The sequence below is a fragment of the Cryptomeria japonica genome, chromosome 1 (assembly GCF_030272615.1).
Source record: "Cryptomeria japonica chromosome 1, Sugi_1.0, whole genome shotgun sequence".
Classification (NCBI taxonomy): Eukaryota; Viridiplantae; Streptophyta; class Pinopsida; order Cupressales; family Cupressaceae; genus Cryptomeria; species Cryptomeria japonica.
The window spans coordinates 4,916,353-4,941,654 of NC_081405.1; the positions used below are offsets into that span (position 1 = coordinate 4,916,353).

General features: G+C 35.0%; 1 protein-coding gene across 1 annotated transcript; it reads left to right on the plus strand.

Annotated features, from left to right (window-relative positions):
- The first annotated feature begins 509 nt into the window (after positions 1–509).
- On the plus strand, positions 510–17,343 carry LOC131036656 (stress response protein NST1). Its single transcript, XM_057968594.2, has 3 exons — positions 510–1,401; positions 16,043–16,286; positions 16,641–17,343. The coding sequence occupies exons 1-3, from the start codon at positions 1,039–1,041 to the stop codon at positions 17,066–17,068; spliced, it is 1,035 nt and encodes a 344-aa protein (XP_057824577.1). The 5' UTR covers positions 510–1,038; the 3' UTR covers positions 17,069–17,343.
- The last annotated feature ends 7,959 nt before the right edge of the window (positions 17,344–25,302 follow it).

A 25,302-nucleotide genomic window follows, 5' to 3' on the forward strand; every position in this document is an offset into this window, starting at 1 on the left:
CTCATGACACATTGTTAGCCCCACAAAGGTATCTATAAATACTATCCCTATATATCATGAAACATAGAGGGAGCTAATACACATTAAACAAATTAAAGAACACAAATTTATAACACAAAAGATGAAGAATTTATAAGTGCATGACAAGTCCATGATCTTGGATTCATCCTATGCCTCAACATTTTTTTTCGATTATAAGACAATTCATTTTTATCTATCATATACTACTACTCTTGATCCCAAATATATTAAATCTAAATTTATATCAAACTTACTACATCTTTCAATTATTTACATTTTCCCTTTTAATTATTATAAATTATCAACCTATTAATATCTAAAATATATTTAGTTAGTCTAAATTAGTTGGACCTAAACTTGGATTCCTTAATATCAAGGAATCATAATAAAGCCATTTGAAAAGATGGCAAAGGATCCCTCCAGATTAATAAACCTCTCATCCCACAATAGGTCGGCAAAAGATCCCTAAAACCAAATCCAGATCTCATCTTCCCCGTGGGGAAAGATGAAATAAATAAGGTTAGCGAGGATCAGCACGCTTCTCCCTTGAGGGTAATGTAGGAAACAAAAACAAACATTTGCATGAACCCCCAATCCCCAATCTCCATGTAGGAAACAAAAACAAACATTTGCATGTAAGCCAATCTCCACAATAACTTCTGCCTGCCTTCCTTCCCAATTACTCGTGCCGTTTTTGGCATTTTCTACCATTACCCCATCTCTAATCTCATATAAATACCCTATCAAGATTTTCATCTGTGTTATCGCTTCACTGCCTTATTTTTCGTTTTCGAAATGAAAATAAAATAAACCCAACACTGTGTTGCAGGGTTTCAGTGTTAGAGCGAAGAACCAGATCGCTTGGTCGTTGTACATAAAACGAATTATCAAGCTATAGGCATTTATTAGGGTTTTTGAAAAATCATACTAGGGTTTCCAACATTTTATACTTTGTCTGAAAGAATTGAACAAAAAGAGTCCTTTGAAAAGAGCTGTGGCTGGGGATAAGCAGTTAGGATGGTCGGAGGGGGAATGAGGGGCAAGGACGATGGATCTTTATCTCTTGGGATAAACAGCACCAATATCTTCGCAGCGCTCGACAGCCGCCGAAAGAAGGGAAGCAAGAAGAAGGGGGACAAGTCATCGGATCAGGGGTCTACATCTTCCAAGGGCAAAGACAAGTCGGATCAGAAGGACTCGCAGCCCCCGCAGCAGTTCTGGGCGCCCGCGCCTGTCACCGCTAAATCCTGGGCTGACGTTGATGATGACGATGATTACTATGCTACCACCGCACCGCCTCCTCCCGTTTGGGGCGGCTCACAACAGTCCGCGCAGGGCCATGATGAGGTCGCAAAAGAGGAGACCTTGAGTCAGGCAGAGGTATTTTCTTCTGATTTGTTTTGCTTCCTTGTCCCTTTTGCGACACAAGATTATGAATTCCTTGAGGCGGTTTGTTTTCCTGTTTAATTCCATTTGTGGGTTATTGAACGTGGGTGTATCAAAGGCGCCCCATTTCCGCGGTTTTATTTTCTTATCAATTTTTATTTTTATTTTTTCATTTTTGTGTGATGACCTAGGGTTTAGTGAAACAAGGTTTACTTACAGAGGAAATGAGCTAAATCTCCGATATCTTAATCAATGCAATCGCAAGAGGGGGATGTTATGTGGTTGTAGCCAAATTAGGTTAATTTTCATTTTTGAGTGGGCAATTTCTTGTGTATGGAACTGATTGCTCTCTATTAGTCGGCACGACTAACTTATTACATTTTCTCGGCACCATGTATTTGAACTGGCCTTATATGCTGCATGTCAATATTTATTGCACGTGGCTTTTATCTGCTTTGGTTAGGAGGAAGAACTAAGTTTTTTTTCTTTTTCTTTTTTTTCTTCCAGTAAATTGGTAATACGCACTGAAATTGCCTTGCCTTATTCCATTCTGTTCGGATTGCACAGATACTGTTAGGTATCCATTTTGCTATCATGGAAAGGTAACTTTTACGTCTATGGATTTTGTTTTCAGCATTAAGTATATTAATATTAAAATAATTACTATTCTGGAGAAAAAATGAACACATCTCAACTTTATTTGAACATAAAGGGTTATATAAGCCAGTTGTCACAGTACGACTCTGAAAAATACATAGGGGCGAATGTGCTATCAAGCTTGAACTAATGTGTGATGGCTATTCCATCAAAGTTCGCTTGAAACTTATCAGCTGCCTTGATTGGGTGCCCCAAGTAGTTAGTGGCAGCTGTTTTAGCTTGCGAGATTGAATCGAGGTGATCATCATGGAAACTGCACCAACGTGACACAAGATGCCTATCTCAACTGTTTAATTGACTGAATTGGGACTAATAAGGTTAGGAGTTAATTTGATTTGCCATAATTTTGAGGTTTTTTTAAAGATATATAAGATATTTGAATCAGTTTTATTAATCGCAAAGCTGATTTGATCAACACAATGTTTGGGTTCAGACGGGTTTAAATCTTGTCCATGTCTAGATAAATCTTCTAACCATCGTTTAAGTGTTAATGGATTGAAAATTGTTTCTTGAAATTCTGGTACACTGGGTGGGTCCTTCTGGACATAGCTCTAGGGCTTCCTGCTGGTGTGCCAAATTCATTATTTTAATTTTCTACCATATTTCGACCAGGAGTTTATGATTGCTTCTTCTCTGTATAACATTGATGTCAAATTTTCTGGATAATATTTTGATTTCTTAAGCAGTTTACTATGTTATTTTGCTAAAATACTAGACTGTCATCGCTTGCATGTTTTTTCAGTACATTTCAACATTTTAGCAAGTCTGGGTTTGAAAATTGTTCTTCAGAGTTGTGGCATGTTGAGCAAGTTGCTGTGGATTCATGTAGTCTAGCTTTCAATGTCTGTTTGGAATCATTTTCTCTCATTGTTAATGGTTGTTGGTTATGATTTGATCTGTGCAAGATTAAAATCTACTCCGAGTGTTCTGAGTTATTTTTGCCTAAGCTATTAGGCACATGGACATGGATGTAAATGTATTGGGATGACATTCTTGTTGACTATCTGTTTGGTTTAGATTGAATAATATGAATTGTGGCCCGTGGTGATTTTATGAGTTTCCAGATGTGGAGATGTAGGGACACACTTTCAGGGATGGCCAAATGTTTTTTGGGGACCGCAGGGGGATGGCAAATGAACCCAAAATTTGAAAAAGCAAATGCAATGCACCGAATTTGCAATGACAATTCTCCTCATTTTAATTTGTTTAGGGTTTTTTAAACATTTTTCCTTCAAAAGTTTACCCTTTAAGGAGCATGCTGACCAGTCCTGAAAATGGGATGTCCAATTCCAGTAGTCCCCAGGATCCCAGGATGCTGGGAGTGTGATCCGGAGTCTTGGGCTTTGGAATGCTGATTTTGGGTAGCAAGGGATGCAATGGAATGTGATAAGTGGTTCTGGAAGCCACTGATAGATATTTGTTAATTGAAACACACATAAGTTTGTCAATGTAAGGTGCTGACCCTGTAAAAAGTAGCCTTTCTATTGTTAATGGATTGCTGTAGTTGCTAAAATTAGGATATCTTGTTAGGTTCCTTCTGTCACAGCCAATGTACTCTGTACTTTCAACATTTATTTAATAAAACAAGTGTGGTTAAAAGCAATTGAGCTGTGGCAGAATGGTACAATTGAAAGGATAGAAAAGAAATAAGATTTAAAATACTTTTAAGAGGTGAGAGCTACATTAAAATACATTTTTCAGTCATGAATTCTTGCTAGCATAATTAGTGAGTCAAACATAGTGCATTTATCATCGTATTGGATAATTGTGCTGATTTTATAGTATCTGTCAATAAGGAATGTTCTGATTGCTGAAATAAGCACATCATGTAAGATGCTGATTCCTTTTTGTCATGCTACATATGCTCTTCATTTCTTCTACATATGTAGAATGCTAGAACTAAAAGGGTATAGCTGAAGTATGGGCATAGCTGAAGTCTGATTTACCAGTCTGTTCTTATCTTCTTTTCACAGGTGATAGCTATGTTGAAATAATTTGTTGACCAATAAATGCTGATAAGGGGGAATTTCTAACATAAAAAAAGATAATCAATGTCATGCATATCTAAATTTTGCAGGTTTCTCAAATGTAGTGCATTCATTATTGTATTGGATAATTGTGTTTAATTTGTAATATTCTGTAGATGACGAGTTTCCTGATTGCTAAAATAAGGACATCATATAAGGGCCTCCTTTGTCATAGTACAAATCCACTTAATTTATATTATTCTTACTGAGACGAATATATAAAACAAAGTTGAAGAAAATGATAATAATGTGATTGCTGGTAAACTCAAATGAGTTCTATGTTAAGGGCAACTGGATATGGCTGAATGTTAGAGATACTATTAAGGCAACAAGATTCAGCAATTAGCAGAGCTTTTTTCCAACTATTACAATCATTGTTTAGTTTAACCATGTTGTAGGATGATAGATGCTTAATTTAAGATCGCTGATAAAAAGCTGTTCTGGCTGCGACATACAGGTTCCTTTAATAAAAATAAGGTATAGTTTCAGTCTCGGCTGGGACTGTAGTCTCCTAGTAGGTAGCACAATAAAGTATGCTTATGAAATGAGATTATGAACTAAATCGACTCTACCGGATATAGTTATTGTATTTTATTTAGATTATATTTGCAATATTATGCATTTTTTTTAGTATCTACAGTACTGCATATCCTTTAGATTTCTGCACTCATTGCAATTATTTTTTTCAGGTGCATCAAATCTTCCTCAAACTTCTGTCCACATGCAACTTACTCATTTTAGGGCATTATATATTTCACAAAATTTTCTTAATCTCATGAGTTTCTACATAAACAAGGCTTCATCAAATCCTCCAAAGCAAACTGGAGGCTCGGGGTTCCTGGATTTGACCCAGGTATGGCCAGGGCACGGAATGGCCAGCCCTGTATGTCCCAAGTTTATCTTGGACAAACCTGGGGCAGCAGCCTAAGAATGAGCAAAATTTGGTGTACAGACTTTAATGAGATCAGGAGCCAATATGGGCAAGTGCCCATTTTCAGACTAACCTGGTATCAGAGAATAAATTACTTATAAACTTCTTCATTAACTTCTAAGGTTCAAATGAACTTAAAGTTAGGCCAATGGATTCTTTGTTGCCTCTACGGGTTTTACTTGATCAAATTAGTTGGAAGCTATGTCACAAGGTTTGTGTCAAATTTGAATTCGGCAACAATGAAATTCAGATAAAATTCGGTAAGGAGAAAAAATTTGAAAAAATTCGCCGGTAGATTCGCTTTATATAAATTTGACTTGTTAAAAGTATAAGTACTATATTCTCAAAATTATCAAAATAGTTTTGACATTGGTAAATAATATAATATAAATACGTAATTTTATAATTTTATATTCATATTATATTTCTAAATTTATTTATATATTTTTATTAATAAAATACATGTTGGTGTAATTTATGTCTCATGTAATTACACTTTACTTAAGTTAGGATAATGCATTCATTGTAGTTCGCATATGAGACACTTAGGGAATTGCATATCTAGGGAATATGGTTGTATGAGAAATTCCACCTTTTGTGGATGATCCACTTTTAGTGGAATTATCTATTATTTCTCCTACCTACCCTTTGCATCTCATTGAGCCACATGTCATGATTTTGTGCTCTCATTTTCCTATGGCCTTGCCTTTATAAACAGGCTTATGATCATTGTATGAATCCAGTTGATAGTTTAGTTGAACATTTTTCATCTTGATGAGAATATAGTTTGTTCTTGTCTATTTTGTTCTCTCCTGTTTTTGTGCTATTCATTGGCCTCTAGATCTTGGCTTGCTATAGGCAAATTCTTACAATAATATAAAATAATAAATATTTATATATTAATATAATATATTTTTTTGCATTATATGTTTAATTTTATTTATATATATTTATATTAATAAAATAATAACTAATAAATATAAATAAAATTAATATATTACATAAATCATTATTTTAACAAAATTTGAAAACATGTTATAATTTAATAATATAAAAATATAATAAAGAAATGATATTAAGCATGTAATAAAAACAAAACATCGGAGGCGAGAAGGGTTATCAAAGGGCTTGAAGCGTCGCTCAATGCCTTGCAAATGAAATGACACTGGCAAGTGGCAAATACTTTGAGGAGCCCTGCAAACAGACAGAAAAATAACACCTGGGCAGAATGAAGCCTTAGAAGAAAATGTTTTTTTTTCAAATATATTTCAATAAAAAAACAATGCTCTTTACAGCTATGAATTTTTGACGAATTTTAGCGAACTTTTGTTGGACTTTTGAGGTCCTCCGAATTTTGAATTCCATGGCCGAAATTTGGCAAATGGTGTGACATAGGTTGGAAGCCATATGTGCATACAATCACAGACTGATTATGGCCCTCTAGCAGAATGCAACTTCTAAGACTAGCATGACATATGCTGCTTGAGCAATCTAGAAGCAGGCTTACTCAGTCCAATGCTCCTCGTGGGTGAGTTCAAAGTCATTTCCAAACAGGTGCTAGATCTCTTGCCTTAAATCCCTGGTGGATAGGAAAGGAAATGGAAGGGAGTGGTTGAAGCTCATGATACCTGTGTCACCGGTTTTGTCCCAAAGGCCATGTACTTGGCGTGAGAGGGTTTGGGTCCAAGGACAGGTTACTTGGGTGTCTCTGTGTGTGTCTGCACTCTACCTGGGTTGCTCAGACGGTGCACTGCGTGAATCCACAGGGTAGCTGAAGAACATTTTAGCAAGGCCCCCAACTATGTGAAGCCCTCTCTATCTGTTATAGCTCTCAAAAGAAAAATATAGTCGAATTTTATGAGAAAATGGTTCCCTATTTTTGTCCATACTGGTTTGGCAATGAGGGAGATTGACATTGAACTGACAGGGGATTCTTCATAAGAGTATAACTGGTATAGTTGTTGTGGTGTAGCATCAATAGCCTGCTGTGGCATAGACACTTAATGAGAAATTATAGCCTACTGGCGGTCAGAGTAGGGTGTGGGCTGCAGGATTTGATGTAGTTACTATTACCACCAACAACCGGCCTGTTCGATATATAATTTGTATAGTGACTATATAATATAATATGCTGTAGTAATATATTATAGTAAAACCATGGTGATGTAATATAATATAGTATATTGAAATTCAAATCTGTAAGTATAAAACCACCAATTCAAATTACTGACAATAAGTATAAAACCACCAATTTAAATTATTGACAATAAGATATATATAATATTTAATTACTGATGATCATTCTAAATATATACACATTAATTTAAGTTGCTGAATTGTGTGTGAGTACGGGTATGTGGGTACAGTATGCTGATAGCAATATTTTTTGGGGGCTGGGTATGTCTGTACAAAACACATTATATACATTTTTGTAGCCTAAAAACAAGAATTAGATTTAAAATACTCATATTGTGTAAATGCTAAACATAACTACCATAAATACTACAAATTTGAAATACAATATATTAATTTGAAATCTATTTGTCAAAATTGAATGTTATGTTAGATGTTTTGAATTCATTGTTTATAGATTCAATCTTAAAATACTACAATAAGTGATCAACATCATATGGGTCATCATGAAGATCAACATCAACATCATCTTTGACATTAGATGATTTAGGTAAATTAGAAGAACCACATGCAACCCCATTGACACTTGTAAAGAAGCTTTTTGGGCATCCGACTTTACAAAAAGTAAAGATTGCGAGGTAGCTGAAAAGTCTGAATCAGTTCGCTTTGGATCTACATACCACAATTTTGTGCCCCCTTCCTTGTACTCATTTGTCTATGAGTAAGAAGGTACAAGTTGACATGCAAATAAACTATCTCTTATGCCTTACTTGTTGCCAATTGGTTGTGTTTCACTAAGTGGATAAGGAAGTATGTATTCCAATTTCACTCAAATGAAGAGGAACTAGCAACTTAATGAAATAGATCCACAATTATAAATTTTAAAATGTGAAACAATACAAATCTAGAGAGTGCAATAAAAATTATGAAACTTCTTTGTGATAAAAGTTTGATCACAAGAGTTTGGAGGTGTGGTGATGAATGACCATTGAGGTACCACCGAGCATGAGTATCCTTCCCATACTTGTCATAGATTACAGAAGCACTTTGACCAGTGGAGGCTACAAACTCAGCAAACTGATTTGTAACTAATTCCTCCATTTTAGGATTGGGGGAAGAGTTTAGTAAGTGCTTTCTTTTACCCTTCATTGAGTTTTGCATCTCTGTATGTTAGCACCCTTGACAACATAGCAAAAATTTCATCATTGAAAAAATGGAGAGCCAATGCAAATGCAAGATGTAGTGGGATGGTCTTTTTGTTCTGCTACTCAACACAAATTGTCTACACCTTTTTAAAGAAAGTTTCTTTAGGATCTTGCATTTTTTTATTGATGATGTATCTCATCTTCTAAATCATAGAGTCAATGCCATCATATACCTCTCCCAAACATTGCTTATCCATCCATGCTAGTAAAATGGATCATACTCATTATGGGCTTAGTGAAACCAAGAAGATATATTTTACTCATTTTGACCAAGTGTCATCTAGGATCATTTGTTTTACATTTGTGCCCCCCCCATATCGGATTGCCTCCATAGGGACCAACTTTGACTAATAATCTTGCTACAAAGTTGCTCTCGCACCTTCATGAGTCACCTCAAGACGATTGTGTTGAATGCAAATCAGGTCTCAATGACCTATTAAAAAATGAAAAATAAAAATTAAAAAACAATGAAGGAAACATGCAAACATGTTCGAATCAAATTAGTAATTATTAAAGTGAAGTATTTTATTCACCTTAGACATTTTCAATTGTGAAAATGATCTAAAAATGGCTTACAACATGTAGTGGTTTCCAATGAACATTTTAATCTCTTCAGCTTCAACATAGATTTGTTTGATTCAATTTTAGTTTCCTAAATAACTTTTGAGAGAGTGGACAACACAAGGTGTCAAAAATATATGTGAAAATCATGTCTCAACCAACATACGTTTCGCTCGACAATTCTTTGTGTTGTTTGTTTTTACGTGGACACCATTTTGCATTGTATAATGATGTCAACAATAAATTATGCATCCTTCATTTGTAACTTGAAATCCATGACCTTCAAAGCATTTCCCCTTTAGGCATCTCTCATCAATAATAGAGACACAATCTATATTTTTTTATTGAACATTGAAAGGATAAATCGTTTGCATATAGACGATTTGCAATTGTTTGATTTGCAAATTCTTTAGTGTCATTTTGAAGTTCCCTCTCTCATGGCCCCTTGCTTCTCGTCACATTAACAAGTTCTTCCTCAATTTTACCTATAAGTGGGTGGCTCTCTACTACAACATAATGAAAGGCACTATGAGATGGAAAAGCAAGGGGCCTCTGTGATCCTTTCCTTTGCTCAAAGGATGATTTGTGCTACAAGGAACTCTTCATTTGCTTCCTTTTGCTCTTTAATATATATTTGCTATTTGTTGAGGTGGTATCTCTTTGCTGTCATGCTTTGATTCCTTGATTGGGGATGACACAAAAATAAGCTTTCACCCAACTATATGAGCTAGTATACTCCATATTACAAACATAGCATATCCAAACAAATGTTCCATGACTTTGAATTTGTTCAAACATAGCATATCCAAACAAATGTTCCATGACTTTGAATTTGTTCAAACATAGCATATCCAAACAAATGTTCCATGACTTTGAATTTGTTCCATCATTTGGACGTCTCTATAAGGATGAATTTGGGTCAGTTGTGAAGGTGGGTTGATTGCTACAATTTCAAAATACAATTATTAAACAATAAATGTTAAATATTTAAATTTATTTGCTTTTTAAAAAAAAGTTAAAAAATAACATTATTATTTATTATTTAATAATTTATAATTAGTATAAGTATAATTTATATTTTATAATATTAATTATTGAACTAATACAATATATGCAATATTAAATTAATATTTTAGAATTAATACTTAATATATTGTTTATTACTAAACATTTACATTTATTTTATATAAATTAAACTATAAAATATTAAAATAATAAATATAAACTAAATTATTATATTCTATATTTCATATTTATTTGAAATGATTATTTTGTTTAATATTAATAAATGTAAGTTGAATTATAAATTAATTATGTTACCCCAAGTTTTGGGGATGGGGGACTAGGGGACGCATTTTCGTATCCCCCATTTTTCAAGCCAATTTTGGGGACAGCTATTGGACGACAAAGGGGATGGTTATATAAAATATAGGGAAAATTTAAAATATATAGGGAAATTTTAAATATTCTCATTAAAACATGGATAAAACATGCATATATTTGCTATAGAACTTTAACATATCACATTTGTGTTAAATTGAGAAAACTGAGTGCCATTAATTCAAAATTTCAAACATCGTTACTTCAATCAAAGTGCTTTCAGAATTCAATGTCAATATACATGTGATATTAAAAAATAACGTACAACTACAATTTTATAAATGAATAACAAGAAGCCCAAAGGCTACATTGCTGCCATATGGTTTCACTTTCAGTTATGACATGAAAGTCAAAATACAAAAAAAAAACGAAGTACACTGTTGCCCCTAATTTGCATCTCCTATCAGTGCATCAAAATTAGAGTCCTCCTTTGAGTCATTGCCACTATGATGGTCCACCTCACAATGTAAAGCTGGAGTTTCTCGATATTTTGGAGTTTGACGATCTTTAAGTTGAAGAGCACTATGCACGATCACTAGCTTCTCCACGTGTTTAGAGGTAATTCTATTCCTTTTGATGGACTGGAGAAAGCCATAGGTGGAGCAATTGCTCTTTGCAGCAAAGGAATTGGCAACTTGTGCAAGGAAGCGATTGGCAATAATCTTCAATTGTGGTGTATCTCCCCCGTGCCATGTCCACCATCCAATAGGGTGAGTTTGAGTTAATATAGCTCTATCCTACCTCACACATGGTTTACTTAATGCTGGACCACAGAGATTTGCAAAGTCAAGGAATTGTTTGTTAAGTATTGAGGCCTCCTCCTTTGGATACATCTTATCAATGGTCCGTGTGAACCCATCTAAAACCTCTTGGTCATCACATGGAGACACCCCTACCATTCCTTGGTGCATACCATTTGGGATTGATAGCAAAGGCTGCTGTATGAAGCGGGGTGTTCATTGTGTTCCACCTCTGCATCACAATGGGCTTAATATGTTCTTCATATAATCTCAAAGTAGGATTCTTAGTAAAAATTGTTTTCTTTATCTTGTCAAGCATCCTGTCAAATGTCTCATATCTATTCAAGACTAGGAGAGTTTGTATTAGCAAATCTAATGACATCTACAATAAGTGAGAAGGTAGAGCAAACATATCTGCAAAATGCAAACAAAAAGTTCATAAGAATTAATTGACATGTCAGGAACATGGAAACTTGGAACATTGGACAATAAAAGTAAATTTTAATAATAAATCAGCAATGTTGTACCTCATAGTGGACCACCAATCATCATCAAGGATCTTTTGTTTGATGGATTTTTCTTAAGTAGAACTTGAATTAGGTCTTCTTGTCCACTTTGATGTCGCCATCATCAATTGTAGAGGTTCATGCACCACAAGCAATCAAACTCCAAAATATCTAACTCTACCTGATTCTGCAAGGATTCCAAGATGTGCCCATTTCTGGGATGCACTGTACCCGGAATTGGCAGGTGAAACTGGCAATTTGGTAACTTGGATAGTATTTTTTAGTTTTTATATACTATAGTGTAATATTGTTTTACTTTTTATTTATTTAAATTTTTTGATAGAATAATGAGGGTTCTACTGGGACTCTCACTTGTAAACAACATGGTGAAAGGTTACAGAGTGGAAAAGTCATCTAATTAGCTATTAATCAACTAGACAACCGAAGCTTTAACACAAGCAAAGAATATTGAGATGCTGAAACAAAACACAAGTTGCCAGATTGTAATCATATATAGGTTGATATAATGTGCTGGTATGGCAGAAATGTTTTTGGAGGCTGGGTATGATCATACATAAAATAAAATTAAAATCATGAATGTATACATATTTTGGAGTCTAAAGACAAGAATAAAATTCAGAATACCAGATATCTACAAGAGGTTGTTCGAAAAATAAACATTGAACAACGAATGTCAAATTCTTGAATCTGTATACTGTTTTTAAAATTTAAATTAATATTTAATATATATTATAAAAATAATTAGTTGAATATTAATTTTTTTTTAATTTTAGTTAGTAATACTGTACAGTATTAATTTTAGTTTAGGTTTTTGATTTTTAAATTTTGTAAATCCTAACTAATATTAATTTATTAAATATACTCAACGAGTCAGCTGTGTACAGATTTTTAAATGTATAATATGCAGTTTGCAAGCATATCAATAATACTGTATAATAATAATAATACACTATTAATAATATATATAATACTGCTACTATTAGTATATACTGTTTTTAAGTTTAATAACAAGTACTGTTTTAAAATTTTCATTTCTTAGTATTGAAAACATTTAAATTTTTTACAGTTAAATGAAAAGTTTTTTAATTTTTTAAAAATAATGAAACAATGAAATGAGAATCAGAGCTGTAGCCTTACCTGGTGTTGCGGTTGAGGTTTCCGTCTTTCTGCTTTTGTAAGTGTGTTGACCCTAGAATTGTCTTAGAATTGCCATGTCAGTGTTCGATTTGCCAGGCTTGGTCAGCAGAGAAAAACGTGTTTCAGCCTGGTAAAATATAAATCCTGTTACATTTCACAAGAACTAGTAGTACCTGATTTCTGGATGTACAGTACCAGAGTCCTCCAAATTGGTAGAGAAATAGGCCAATTTGACAACATAGACAAAACATGAAGTACAAAAACTCCTTGAACCAAGAACTGAACCTCCCACTTCTTTTTTTGAGATCTAAGAATGACAGCTGGGAGCTTGTTTTCAAACAGGGGCTATCCTTCTCAAAGTACAAGTCTAGCCATCCAAACATAGCAAAATGTTATAAAGCTATCAACCAACTAGATCACCAATACTGATATCCTTCTCAAAGTACAATTCTAGCCATACAAACAATACTGAGATGCTGAAACAATACATAGAAGTTTAGAGCACAAAAATTTCTTGAAGCAATTATTAATCCTCCCTCTTCTTTTTAGATCTAGGAACCTTAGAACTTGAAGCTTTGCTTCTAAACTGGAGATTTCATTCTCAAAACAAAAATGTTGAAATCTTAAAACTTTCCAGAAAGAGCTATAGCCCGAGTCACTGAAGGATCTTGTGAAACAAGACTTGGAAGATCCAGGAAGAGAATTCCTCTTCATGGGGGCCAAGAGCTGCCTTCTAAAGAAACCCGAGGCAAAACATTACCCAGATTGGAAGGGGAGGCAAGCTACTGAGAGGCCTCAGAAGAAAGACCCTGTAAAGGAGAATCACATCCATCTGGAATATCTAGAAAATCTTAGGCAAAACATTACCCAGATCAGAAGGGCAGACAAACTACACTAGAGGCCCAAGAAGGAGGAGGCTGTAAAGGAGAAACGTGTCCATCTTGAATATCTAGATCCATGTAAAGGAGAATCACATCCATCTGGAATATCTAGAAAATCTTAGGCAAAACATTACCCAGATCAGAAGGGCAGACAAACTACACTAGAGGCCCAAGAAGAAGGATGCTGTAAAGGAGAAACGTGTCCATCTTGAACATTTAGATCCAAAGAAGCTGAAGCCATAGAAGTGTCCATTCCTCGAGTCTTAGAAGTCTTAACATAAGAAGCTCCAAGAGAAGAAACAATACGAGACAAATTCACCAAAACCACCTGATGCTGATGACCACCTGCTTTCCATCAAGACAATCCTTGGGAATCTAGAGTCTTTTTTGTGAATAAGTCTCCATATGACCATGAGAAAAAATGACCTACTTCTGAAGGCGATTTGTTCATGCCCCAGGTGCTGTTTCCAAACACAATCATCAACTTTTAGCCAACTCTCCTTTTGGCAAACTCCTCGAAAAGTTCATCTCATTAAGTGAGCAAAGGTAGGATGAGAAAAGGTAACGTCATTAGAGGAATTGAAATGAGCTTCCCTAAGGAGTTTACAATGGTCTCCAAGCTAGAAGGGTTCCAAAAAATCAGGGGAGGATTGGGCAAATGCATCCAAATAGGGCTCATAGAGAATTCAAAATGAGGGTTGAAATCAGGAAACCATTGTTTCACACAGAGAGGATCAGTATTCCAAACCCAAGAACCTTTCCTTATAATAAAATCCTGATCTACATCATCATCACAAATAACAACAAAAAAACCTTGCGACTGTGGATAGATAATTAAGTCTGAAGAGAGAAAAGGCTTCCAGTGCTTTGAAATTCAGATATGGAGATTTACAAATAACATCAAGATTTCAATAATGCTCCATTTCCTCTCAAACATATGATCCCAACTGGAGTAAAGAAGGGATTCAATCAGACTGAGGAGCAAAATAGGAAACCTTACATTGGGGGGAATTAGACAAAACAGGATTGATGTAGGGTCCATTTTGCCGTTGAACCAAAATAGGATTAATATCAAAGAGGTGCCTGAACAAAACCCTTGTGGTCTCCAATGCTGGCAGGTGATAACTTGGGAGTGGAAGCATGTTGAGATGGGGAAAGCAGAGGTCAATTTGCAGCATCCACATGATCGTTTCCCAGGAAGGAATAAATGAAGAAGATGAAGACCAGGTGCTGTTGTGCAGACAGGAATTGTAGATGGATGCTATGTATACATTTATTCCTTTCTGGTATATATATATATCCACATGATCATTTTCCAGAAAGGAATAAATGAAGAAGATAAAGAAGAGCAGGTGCTGTTGTGCAGGCAGAAATTGTAGTGACAAAAGCCATCCATATATATATATATATATTGGCAAATTGCTACCTTGGGGGTAGCTCCCTTTTCCATTAATGCACAAAAGATTACATAGCTAATTACAAAGGGTATGCAACAGGATTTGAATGGCTTTAGTGACCTCTTGAAGCTGTTTGATCTTTGCAGGGTTAAAGGCTTCCTTATCGAAGTGAACCAAATATGCATAAGTACTCATCCTATTATTTAGTATTGCCTCCTGCATTGCAGCCATGATTTCCTTAATCACCACTTTATTTTCTACCGTCTCTAAGCATATAGCATCTCCAATGTCCACATTATTTTCTACCATCTCTAAGCATATAGCATCTCCTATCAGCCCTGTCTTCAGATGCATAGATATGCTTTGGAGTGCATTAAGGGCCAGGGCTCTCAGCTGTGGGTGTACTAGCCCCATGATGGCTCTTCGGGTATGGTCAAGATCTCCAGTGGTTCGCAGAATGGTGTAAACTAATTGTTCCAGGAGTTTTGAGTAGTGTGTATGCATGGAACCCAGGAAAAATAAATTGCTGTACTGGTGAACTAAACCCTGAAGTCATTTCTGAACCACCTACCTAGCATGATGCTGATTTGAGGATGGATGTCTTCCAAGTTACCACACAAATCCTTGTTCAGAGAACGCCCTTGGAAGATGCAATGAAGGTTCATGTTACCAAAGGTCCATCAACATGGTTATAAGGTCGACAGCAGCACAAGCAGGGCTCAAGGATGAGAAAAAAATATGGCCAGGGAGAAAAGATGTAGGTGTGAGAAGAATGTCTAGGGCAAAGGAGGGGGTGTACATTAAATTTTTTAAAAGTAAGAAGTTTTAAGCCTTTTGATGGTTTGAATCTTGGGGTCTGTGTCTTGTCTGCTTTTTTGTTTAACACAGCAATGTTTCTTAGACTTCATGCTATTTCTTGTTCTAAATGCTGTTATACTCAATACTTCTTTTGTTTTAATGCACAATTTTTTTTTTCTTATGTTGTGTACCAGTACCAGTTTGATTCTATTGCTGCATTCTAAATTCTATAATAATTTTGGTGCATATCTTCTTTCACAGGAAAGTGACGGGGAAGAGGATGGTTTTGATGAAGTTGATGATGATGTGGAGGAGGAACAGGATCATGAAAATGAAACTTCTCCACCAGAACCTGTGGTAAGGAAGTCTCTTATTCCTCCTGTTTTGTCCAAAGAGCCAGAGCGGCAGCTTTCAAAGAAAGAACTGAAGAAGAAGGAATTGGCTGAGCTTGATGCGGTACTCGCAGAGCTAGGCATCGAAACAAAACAGAAAGATGATTCTAATGGTATTTATACTCAGAATTTCATTTGATTTCTTCTGCTTGGGTTTTGCACCAAGGTTGAGTTTAATATTTATACTACCTTGTTCAGTGGATCCAGTTGGTATCATTGATTTTTGTGGTACTGTTATGAGTTTATCATGCTAATATGTTAATTTTATCATTTATATCATATGGAAATTTGGGATTTATAGGAAGACTTGCTGCTTCATCATGATGTATAATCTACTGAAGCAAAGTTACTGAATGACTGTGAAATGACTTTTAATGATTTTAAGTTTCATAATTATCCTTTTCTATGGGTGTTAGCTTTCTGTGTGGCATGTTTAGTTATGTGATTTTAAGTGAATGCTTTGGCAGGAACTGTTGAAGATGCTAAATCAGAAACTCCAAATGGAGAAGTAGAGAATAGTGAGGGTGGCTCAGTTCTTACAGAGAGTAAAAGTTCAAAGCGGAGGAAAGCGAAGAAAGAAAAATCTTTCAAGGAGCCTAAAGACGAAGAGAGCCATGCAAAGGAAGGGGAAGTAAAAGATGGAGAAGGGGAACAACCTGCTGATGGTGAAAATTCTAGAAAAGAGGAAGAGGCCGTGGATGGAGATCAAAATAGTAATGCACCTATTGATAAGGAGCGTATTAAAAAGCTTGCTTCTTTAAGAAAGAAGAAGTCAAACAAAGAGCTAGACGCTGCAGCTAAGGCAGCTGCTATAGAGGCTGCTGCAAGAGCTGCTAGGCTTGCTGCTGCGAAAAAGAAAGAGAAAAATCATTACAACCAGCAGCCTGTAAGGTAAGGGCTGACTTCAGAGATTAATATAGGAGAGCAATGAGGGAGTTGCAATAGGTAGATCTTGGTATTTTGGTTGAGGGTTTATGCCAAGTTGCAATATTTTATGGTTGGTGAGTTGAACAATACAAAGATTTCAACTGATGATCTTGGAAAATCATTCAATGTAAAAGAGCATCTTGTGTCCAGTTAGTGTGTTACATTCAGCTTACCTGTTACACATTGAATAACAAGTGGGACTGGAAAATCTGCTTGCAAGGTTCAGTTCATTATATTATGTCATATCTTCTGGATTTGCTTAGAAAATGAGTTGTTCATGAAAACCTTTTTTTGTGAGTATAAATATCACAGTAGATAAAAACACTCGACTTTCTTTGTTTTTTAGGTATGAGACATTTAAACATGCATAATATTATTATCTCATTTTTTGAAATTTTCAAATGTTGTTTTTATTTATAGCGTACATATCTACATACAGTTTTTTGCCCCTGGGGGAAGTGGGTATGAATTAATAATTTTTGGCACGGCATCAACTCTAAAATTCTCTCCTTTAGGATATAACTTTCCTCTTTTTGCTGATTAACTACTTATTCTGTCTTAGTTTCAAATTTAGGGTCCTGTCTGTAATTTAGTTTTGAAATGATTTCTATATTGTGGAGGTTTGTTAGTACTTTCTTTTCCTGTCGTATTAGAAATTTAGATGCAATTACATTATTGGCATTTGGATACCCTAACTATAAATTGTTTGAAACATGATGAAATGTGTAAAATGCACGTGCATATAATTGTTTGCAACATGGATCATTGAAACTGCTATTGCATTCAAATTAACTGATGGGATATCTATGGTTTTATTTTATGGAGCTCTTTCCATCGATATTTAAATTATTTTGTGTACTTGCTTTTGATGATGTTCTTACCAGAGAAGCTGTCATACAGGGTTATAATTTCTTACAAAATTGTTTGGCACCGTCCTGCTCCTATACTGTTTTATTGCAATTGGGCTAGCTAGTTGGCACTATTGTTCTCTGAGGTCATCGTTCAGTGGTGGTTGCTATTGCTGAATTGGTGGGTTTAGAGAAGAATCTGACATTGTGTAATACTGATTTAATTTGATGAGATGCTATGTTCATATGAAAACCGCTTTGGACTGGTATAATTTAGCCGTTCAGCTGTCCCAAACTCCACTCCCGACTTGTAAAGTAGAGAACTAATAACTGCACCTTCTGTTGTTGAAGTGTGTAACCAGCTTCAAAATCTCGATCGATGTTTTTTTTTCATTAGTGAGCAGTTGGAAAGTAATGTTATTTTATTGCTTTTGTTATATATGAGCTAGAAGGGATTTGTGCCGACACGAAACATTTCTGAAATGTAAAAATTATTTGTAAAATCTTGGCAAACATACCTATTATACCTATCAAAAAAAAATCTTGGCAAACATAAAAGGTAGTTTTGTTGTCCTCTCGTAAGAACCGATTTGCCTTCTATGGCTATTTGTATGGACCTACTTAAAATAATGATTAAAAATTTGTCTTTACCGTATTACTGTAATTAGTAATTAGTACCTTTATGCAGTGTGACCTTTTTGATCATTGTAATTTGTAAGTACCATCTTTATGCAACTGTCAATGTGACCGTTTTGATCGCTGTAATTTGTATTTAGTAGCCTCATGTAACCGTCAGCATGAGCCTTTTGATCACTCTAATTTGTATTTTACTAATCCTCAAGTAACGGTCACTATGAGCATTTTTATCACTCTAATTTGTAATTAATGTAACTCTCAGCCTGAGCATTTTGATCACTCAAATTTGTTATTACTATCCATATGCTCAGTACGAGCACTTTTTCATCACTGTAATTTATAAATACTTTGGCTTGTTCATTGGGTCGGACTGTTAAGAATACAAGAAGAGAGAGCATAGATTCTTTACTTTCATTATTGGTATAACAATTCCCTTGGGCCCCTATCCGTTTATATGTAATGACAAAATTCCATTGCAGGGGTGATTGAGATCACTAAAGGGTTTGCTCAACCAAAATGAGCTCGATTAAAGACTCTTCAATCTGATCATCCTGAAACTCAAATCTCCGAGTTTCAATATATATAGCAAGTTGATTGATAACTGCTATTACTGGTAAGATTTGGATATGCCAAGATAAAATAAAGGGTATCAATGGTAGCAACGTTGATTTTCCTTAAAATTTTTGTATGTTTTGTGCTAAATGCCTCTAGATTTGTTTTTCTTTTCAATCTTTTATTTCTTGTGTGCTAAATGGGCATGAAAGTTTGAACTTTATTCTCTCGAATGTCAAGGGTACATTGGGTTCCATTCCAGTGGCATGTTACAATATGTGCTTTTAAATGGTTTACCTGTATTTCACTGGTAAGTTTGACCATTACACCGGGGTGTCTTAATGGCCACTGCTTTGAGATGCAGTGGAGCCACTGGGAATGGAAACTTGGTCAATTGTTTTATTCCTCAGTGGTTGCCCAAACATACCAGGCCACAGATGAATCTTTTTTAATATTTGCAACGAAGTAACTTGAATGGCTTAAAAATAAGAGAGGAGTTGCAGGGAGAAACATGGTCGCATTATGAAGTTTTTGCAGAAACATACTAGGCAACAGATGAATCTTATTTAATATTTTCTCATCAAGTCTGCTACAAAGAAGGAACTTGCAGGGCATAAGAAGTAACTAAAAGAGTTGCAGAGAGAAACATGGCCACATTATTATGAGGTGTTACCAGTAAATTCATTGGAACCATCATTGAATCAAGCCTAGGAAATATGTACTGTGACGAAACCATTTGGCGTTGAGAGTGGTGCACTAGACCTTTAATTGGCCACTTTGTAAGGCAAGAAACTGGTTGAGAGGAGACGGTTGAAATTGTACTGTCAGAATATTTAAAATGCTTGCTTATTGAATGAATGAGCATGCATTGTCTGTTTTGAAAAATGTAGATTTTTGAAAGAGGCTTATTCTGAATGACAATATTCTGTAGTTTAGGCCCGATTAAATCTGTCACTGTATAATGCTGCAAATTACTGATAAATGGTATTTTTGTAAGAGCTTTGCTCCGAATGACATGCTATCCTGTGCAAATTAAGTAAATTTAAATGAAATACCATTCTGTGGAGATTAAATAAATCTACTCATTTAAATGAAACTCTTTTGTCGAGGGTACAATAGAATCTTACTCATTTAAGAAGAGTAGCCGAAGTGGAGCCTAATATAACTGTTGAAGATGTGCTCTGCTATAAATTTAAGTATCTCATAGTTGATGCTTTCTATTCATTGGCGTGGAGTTCTTAAAGATTTAATCTCCCACTGTTGATTTCTAGACATTGTTTCAGATGGTTCTTCTGATGTGTCAAATGGTTCATATTGTTACAACTATTGCGTGTTGGTATAAAAAGACAACGGGTAAACAACAAATGCCTTTGTACATCAGTGATTATGTTGCTCAGTCGTCCCGTATCCTCTACTACAATCCAAACTTTAACTCCCTTTCCTCATGGACTTTGGGGGTCATTTTGACGACTGAAATTGAAAGAGGACGATGGTCAATTACTTCGTACCACAGTGATGATGCCCTGGTGTGATGAATACCGTGCTATGATGGCAGATTCTGGGACTTATTTTTAGAGCTGGTTATTTTTCCATTACAAGGTTTGTACATTTCTACGAGTAAACTCTTCATACTGCATTCATTTTTTTTTGAAACTATTGATTCAATCAAGAGTTGCAGGGAGCCCATTGACTAGCCATCGACTGCTTAAAGAGAGAAATAAGTTTTTGTTAATTTTTAGATAGAGAAATCGGAATGGGCTTGGATTTTGTCCACTTGAAGAAAATGAGATAGAATGGGTTAATGGAAGAGGCTCATAAGTAATTTCTTCTGGGAAAAAAATATTTAATAGGATTCATCTGAGAATGGGTTACATAACACTAACAAATGGAAGAAGATTATGATTACTTTTCATGAATCATGGACGGTCGTAGATGAGTCGCATCATATTTTTTTTGAAAATACTTTGTAAGCTCATCTGAGATAATCTGGGGTTTTATAAATATGACGAATGGAAGAGGCTCATTGTGATTACCTTTAACGAATCATCGACAGTTGTAGATTCTCATGGCTGGTTGATGGTACAACCAGAAGGTAAGATTGTAGTTTGACAGATACTACGGTATTAGCTCGAATTCGGAGCATTCGCATGGACCAAGTCTATACTTATAAAGTCGGAACAATTCTTATGAACCACATGATAAGGAATGTTTGAAGTTGAAACTGCACGCCAAAATGAAAAGGAATGTTCGAAGTTGCAACTGCAAACAATTGGATTTTGCATCAACACTAGCACAATTTTACTACGTATGCCTTTTAGGAAGCATCCAGTAGTCGATGCCTTTTTTTTGGACCAATTATCCCCTTAAAGGCAGGCAGGGGTTTCATGTGGGGCTTAAGGTTCTATTTTTAAGAAAGAGGAAGAATTTTTTTGGGGCTACTAAATTATTTGGAATCTTTTCAAACTCATACTGTTTAGGTCTGCATATTTGGACCAATTATCCCTTTAAAGGCACAGGCAGGGGTTTCATGTGGGGCTTAAGGTTCTATTTTTAAGAAAGGAGAAGAATTTTTTTGGGGCTACTTGAGGATAATGAGTTGCAACTGCAAACAATTGGATTTTGCACCAACACTAGCACAATTTTACTACGTATGCCTTTTAGGAAGCATCCAGAAGTAGTCGATGCCCTTTTTTTTTTTTTTTTCCAATTAGCCCTTTAAAGGCAGGGGTTTCATGGGGGGCTTAAGAAGAATTTTTTGGGGGCTACTAAATTATTTGGAATCTTTTCAAACTCATACTGTTTAGGTCTGCATATTTGAGCAGGTGATAATGAGTTGGTTAGAAGTTGTCCCACCAGTTTACGAAATTGTCTCACCAGCTTACGAATATTGTTTTGTCACTTGTCAAACATCTGAGTTTGATTCCTACCAAAAGAAAGATGAATCCTGCTTAAATAAATTTAGAGGGAAAATGAAAACGAACATTATTTAATTATTTTCAACTGTTCATAAGCTGAACTGCACTACAAATTTTGACTTTCTTAAATTTAGGAGTTTAAACTTTTAAGCTGAATTGTAATACAAAATTTATGAGACCACCAGCTTTGAAATATTCTTCAAAATTTTTACCACCTTCATTTCTATTTTTTAAGTAGTCCCTTCCATGAGACCCGATCTTAATGGGGGTTGCAACACTTGCATGCTGAGAAGCAATTTCATCACATTTAATAGAAGTTGGATAACAAGTATCCTGAACAAGCGCAACTTTAAATTCAGGGGATGCAGAATAAAAGGATGTTTACTAATATGCACATTTGATGTTTTTTAATTTCAAATTTTCAGTAGCCAAAGTAAAGGATAAAGAAAAAGAGAATTTTAAAAGATTAAAAAGTTTCATATACCTGACTTGAAAAATTAAAAAAACTACGTTGACGGGGCTAAATGGCACAGAGGCAGTTTCGAAGTTGAAACAAATAAAAGAGTGCTGCTTTCAAGATATGCAAAGCAAAAGAGCTGGATCCACAAAGTTTGAAGTGGTGTTGTTAGGTTAATATAATTATATCGACAACAAACATAATATCAAATTTCAAGCAAAGAATTGAAGAAGAGCGATTCACATATTGAAGAGTCTGGTTGATATCCCCATCTCAAGTAAGTTGAATAAAACTGCTTTCAAGATATGAAAAGCAACAGAGCTAGATCCAAAAAGGTGGTGGTGTTCGTTCAACATGATCATATCGACAATAATCATAAAACTAAATTACAATCAAACAATTAATGAAGAGGTATGAGAAACCAATTGAAAATGAACACATATAAAAATTATTCAAACAATTAATGAAGAGCTATGAAAAATTCTATTGAAAGTGAACACAAAAAATTATAAATTATAGAAATTGAGATTGTCTGCCAGGAGTTGAATCTATTGACTGCCAATGTGCATACAAAAGCAACCACAAATAACTACTTGGCTAGAGTGATTATGAAGAGGTGTTTAAAATGCTATTTGAGGATCTTGGCTTTAGCAACATTATTTGGAAATTGTATCTGAGTGTATGTAAAAAAAGCTTTTTCTAAATCACATCCAACTTGTAAGTTGAATCGCAGAGTTATATAGGTTGGGACCTATATGCTAGAGTGTGTTGTATGCTTTGTGTGCTTTACATTGCTTATTGATTGCACGTGTCTGCAATTTATTTTGATTTTTTCAAAGCTAAATAAGTTGTCATATTGCGACTGTGTTCTTATTTTCTTTTTACTGCATTTAAGATATTGTTAGAAATTATAATTGCTCTTATGCATAATTTTATTTGTATAATTTCTCTTCAATTTAAGGTGGCAATTAAAGATTAATGGGTATATTGTATATGAATGAATGAATGAATGTTTTTAATAATGTCTATGACGTCAAACAATCTATGGGATCCACAAATAGCTTGCAAAGGAAGCATGCAAAGCCCAAGCAAAATCCTATGACTGCTAAACCTTCTTTTCTTTCTCCATCTTGGATCTTCTACTATGCAACTTGATTAGGAAATCTGCAACTTGTTATTTTTTTTTTCTTCAAATAGGTTACTCAAGGTGTTTACATTTAGTGTATTAGCATAGTTGATCCGAACATCATTGTAGGATGGACACTCCATGTTGTAATGCCATTATGTCTCCACTATCGCTTGAGTGCAATATCTACATTTTCTATTTTTCATTCTTCTTTAGATATCATCCATTTACCCGTTTCACATCTAAGTTAATGTGAGCTGGTTCTTATTTGAACAATTAGTATTTTTACTTCCCATTTTATTTCCATTCCTATGCAGTTCTTTTGTGTATGGTCATGTGTGGGATTGAAACGTTTGATAGAGTATTCTTTTTTCCTTCCTATTTGACCTGTCCACATGTTTTCTTTAAATTTTTCTTGCACATACTTTTTTTTTCTCCATTTTTATTTGGGCAGTCTTTCATGTTAATATCCCACTTGTTCATCCATTTAATATTTTGTTTCATCCATATCCTCTTCCTTCTATCCAGTTTCTCTCTCGTTGCCATTTTTGGCCAGCGATGTGTCTCCATGTTTTCTAATCATTTTAGAGGACTCTGCAACTAGAACATAGCTGATGCATCAATAGCAAAGGCCCCTGCTTCCACTAGTACAATCTCGTATGGGATATATGATTTAATCTTGAGGCTACTCATAATTAAATGTTTTTGTAATCTCTTTATTTGTCTCCATTTCCTTGCTAAAGTGTTGTTGTCCCATACCTCACATCCTTATAATACCACTGGAACCACAAAAAGCCCAAAAAGAGTCTTCTTAGTTTTCTAGTCCCATAGCTCAACTCTTCTACATCTATTTTGCAGTGAGTATAAGGCTTTCCATCCCCCTTTAATCCTTTTTGCTCTACATGTTTTCCAGTTGAGTTTATTGTGGAAATCAATGCCAAAGTACTTATATTCATTGACCATTCCTAAGAGGTTGCCCTAAAAAAAATTCACTATGAACCTTCTTTCCCTTCAAGGTAAAGATCATGACCTTAGTTTTGCTAGCATTCACCTACATCCCCACCTCATGGCAAAAATGTTCTACAACATTCAAGTGTTCTTTCAAATCTTTTGTTGTTTTTGTCATTAAGATAATATCATTTGCATATAAAAGCAAATTTATTACATAATTGGTCAAATGAACTACCCCATCGCTAAACTTGTTTATCCATTCTTCTAACTTGTTAACTTATATCCCAAATAGAGTAGGAGATAATGGGTAACCCTGTTTGACCCTAATGTCACTTCTGAAGCATTATGATAATCTATGTTTGGTTCGTATCTTAGCCCAAACTTGGTTATACAGTTTATGAATAACAACTCTATGTTATTCTGGAATTTCCAATTCTTCCATTTGACTCGTGTAGGGGAAAAAGTGAGACTAAGCAAACAAGTCCTAATCCCACTCATCTACACATTGTGGAATGCGAAAGAGCCTAGGGAGGTAACACACTTCGGCTACTTCTTATGAGGAAGAGAGAGCCAAGGATTACCTCTTAGGGTTTCTATTCCTTTGCTGCAAATGAGAGGAAGAAGTGATGCAAAAGTGTAGATTTGAATGATTTAACTTAGAATACAAGTATGCATAAACAACCCTAATATGGAAATGCAGAATTGAGAATAACTGAT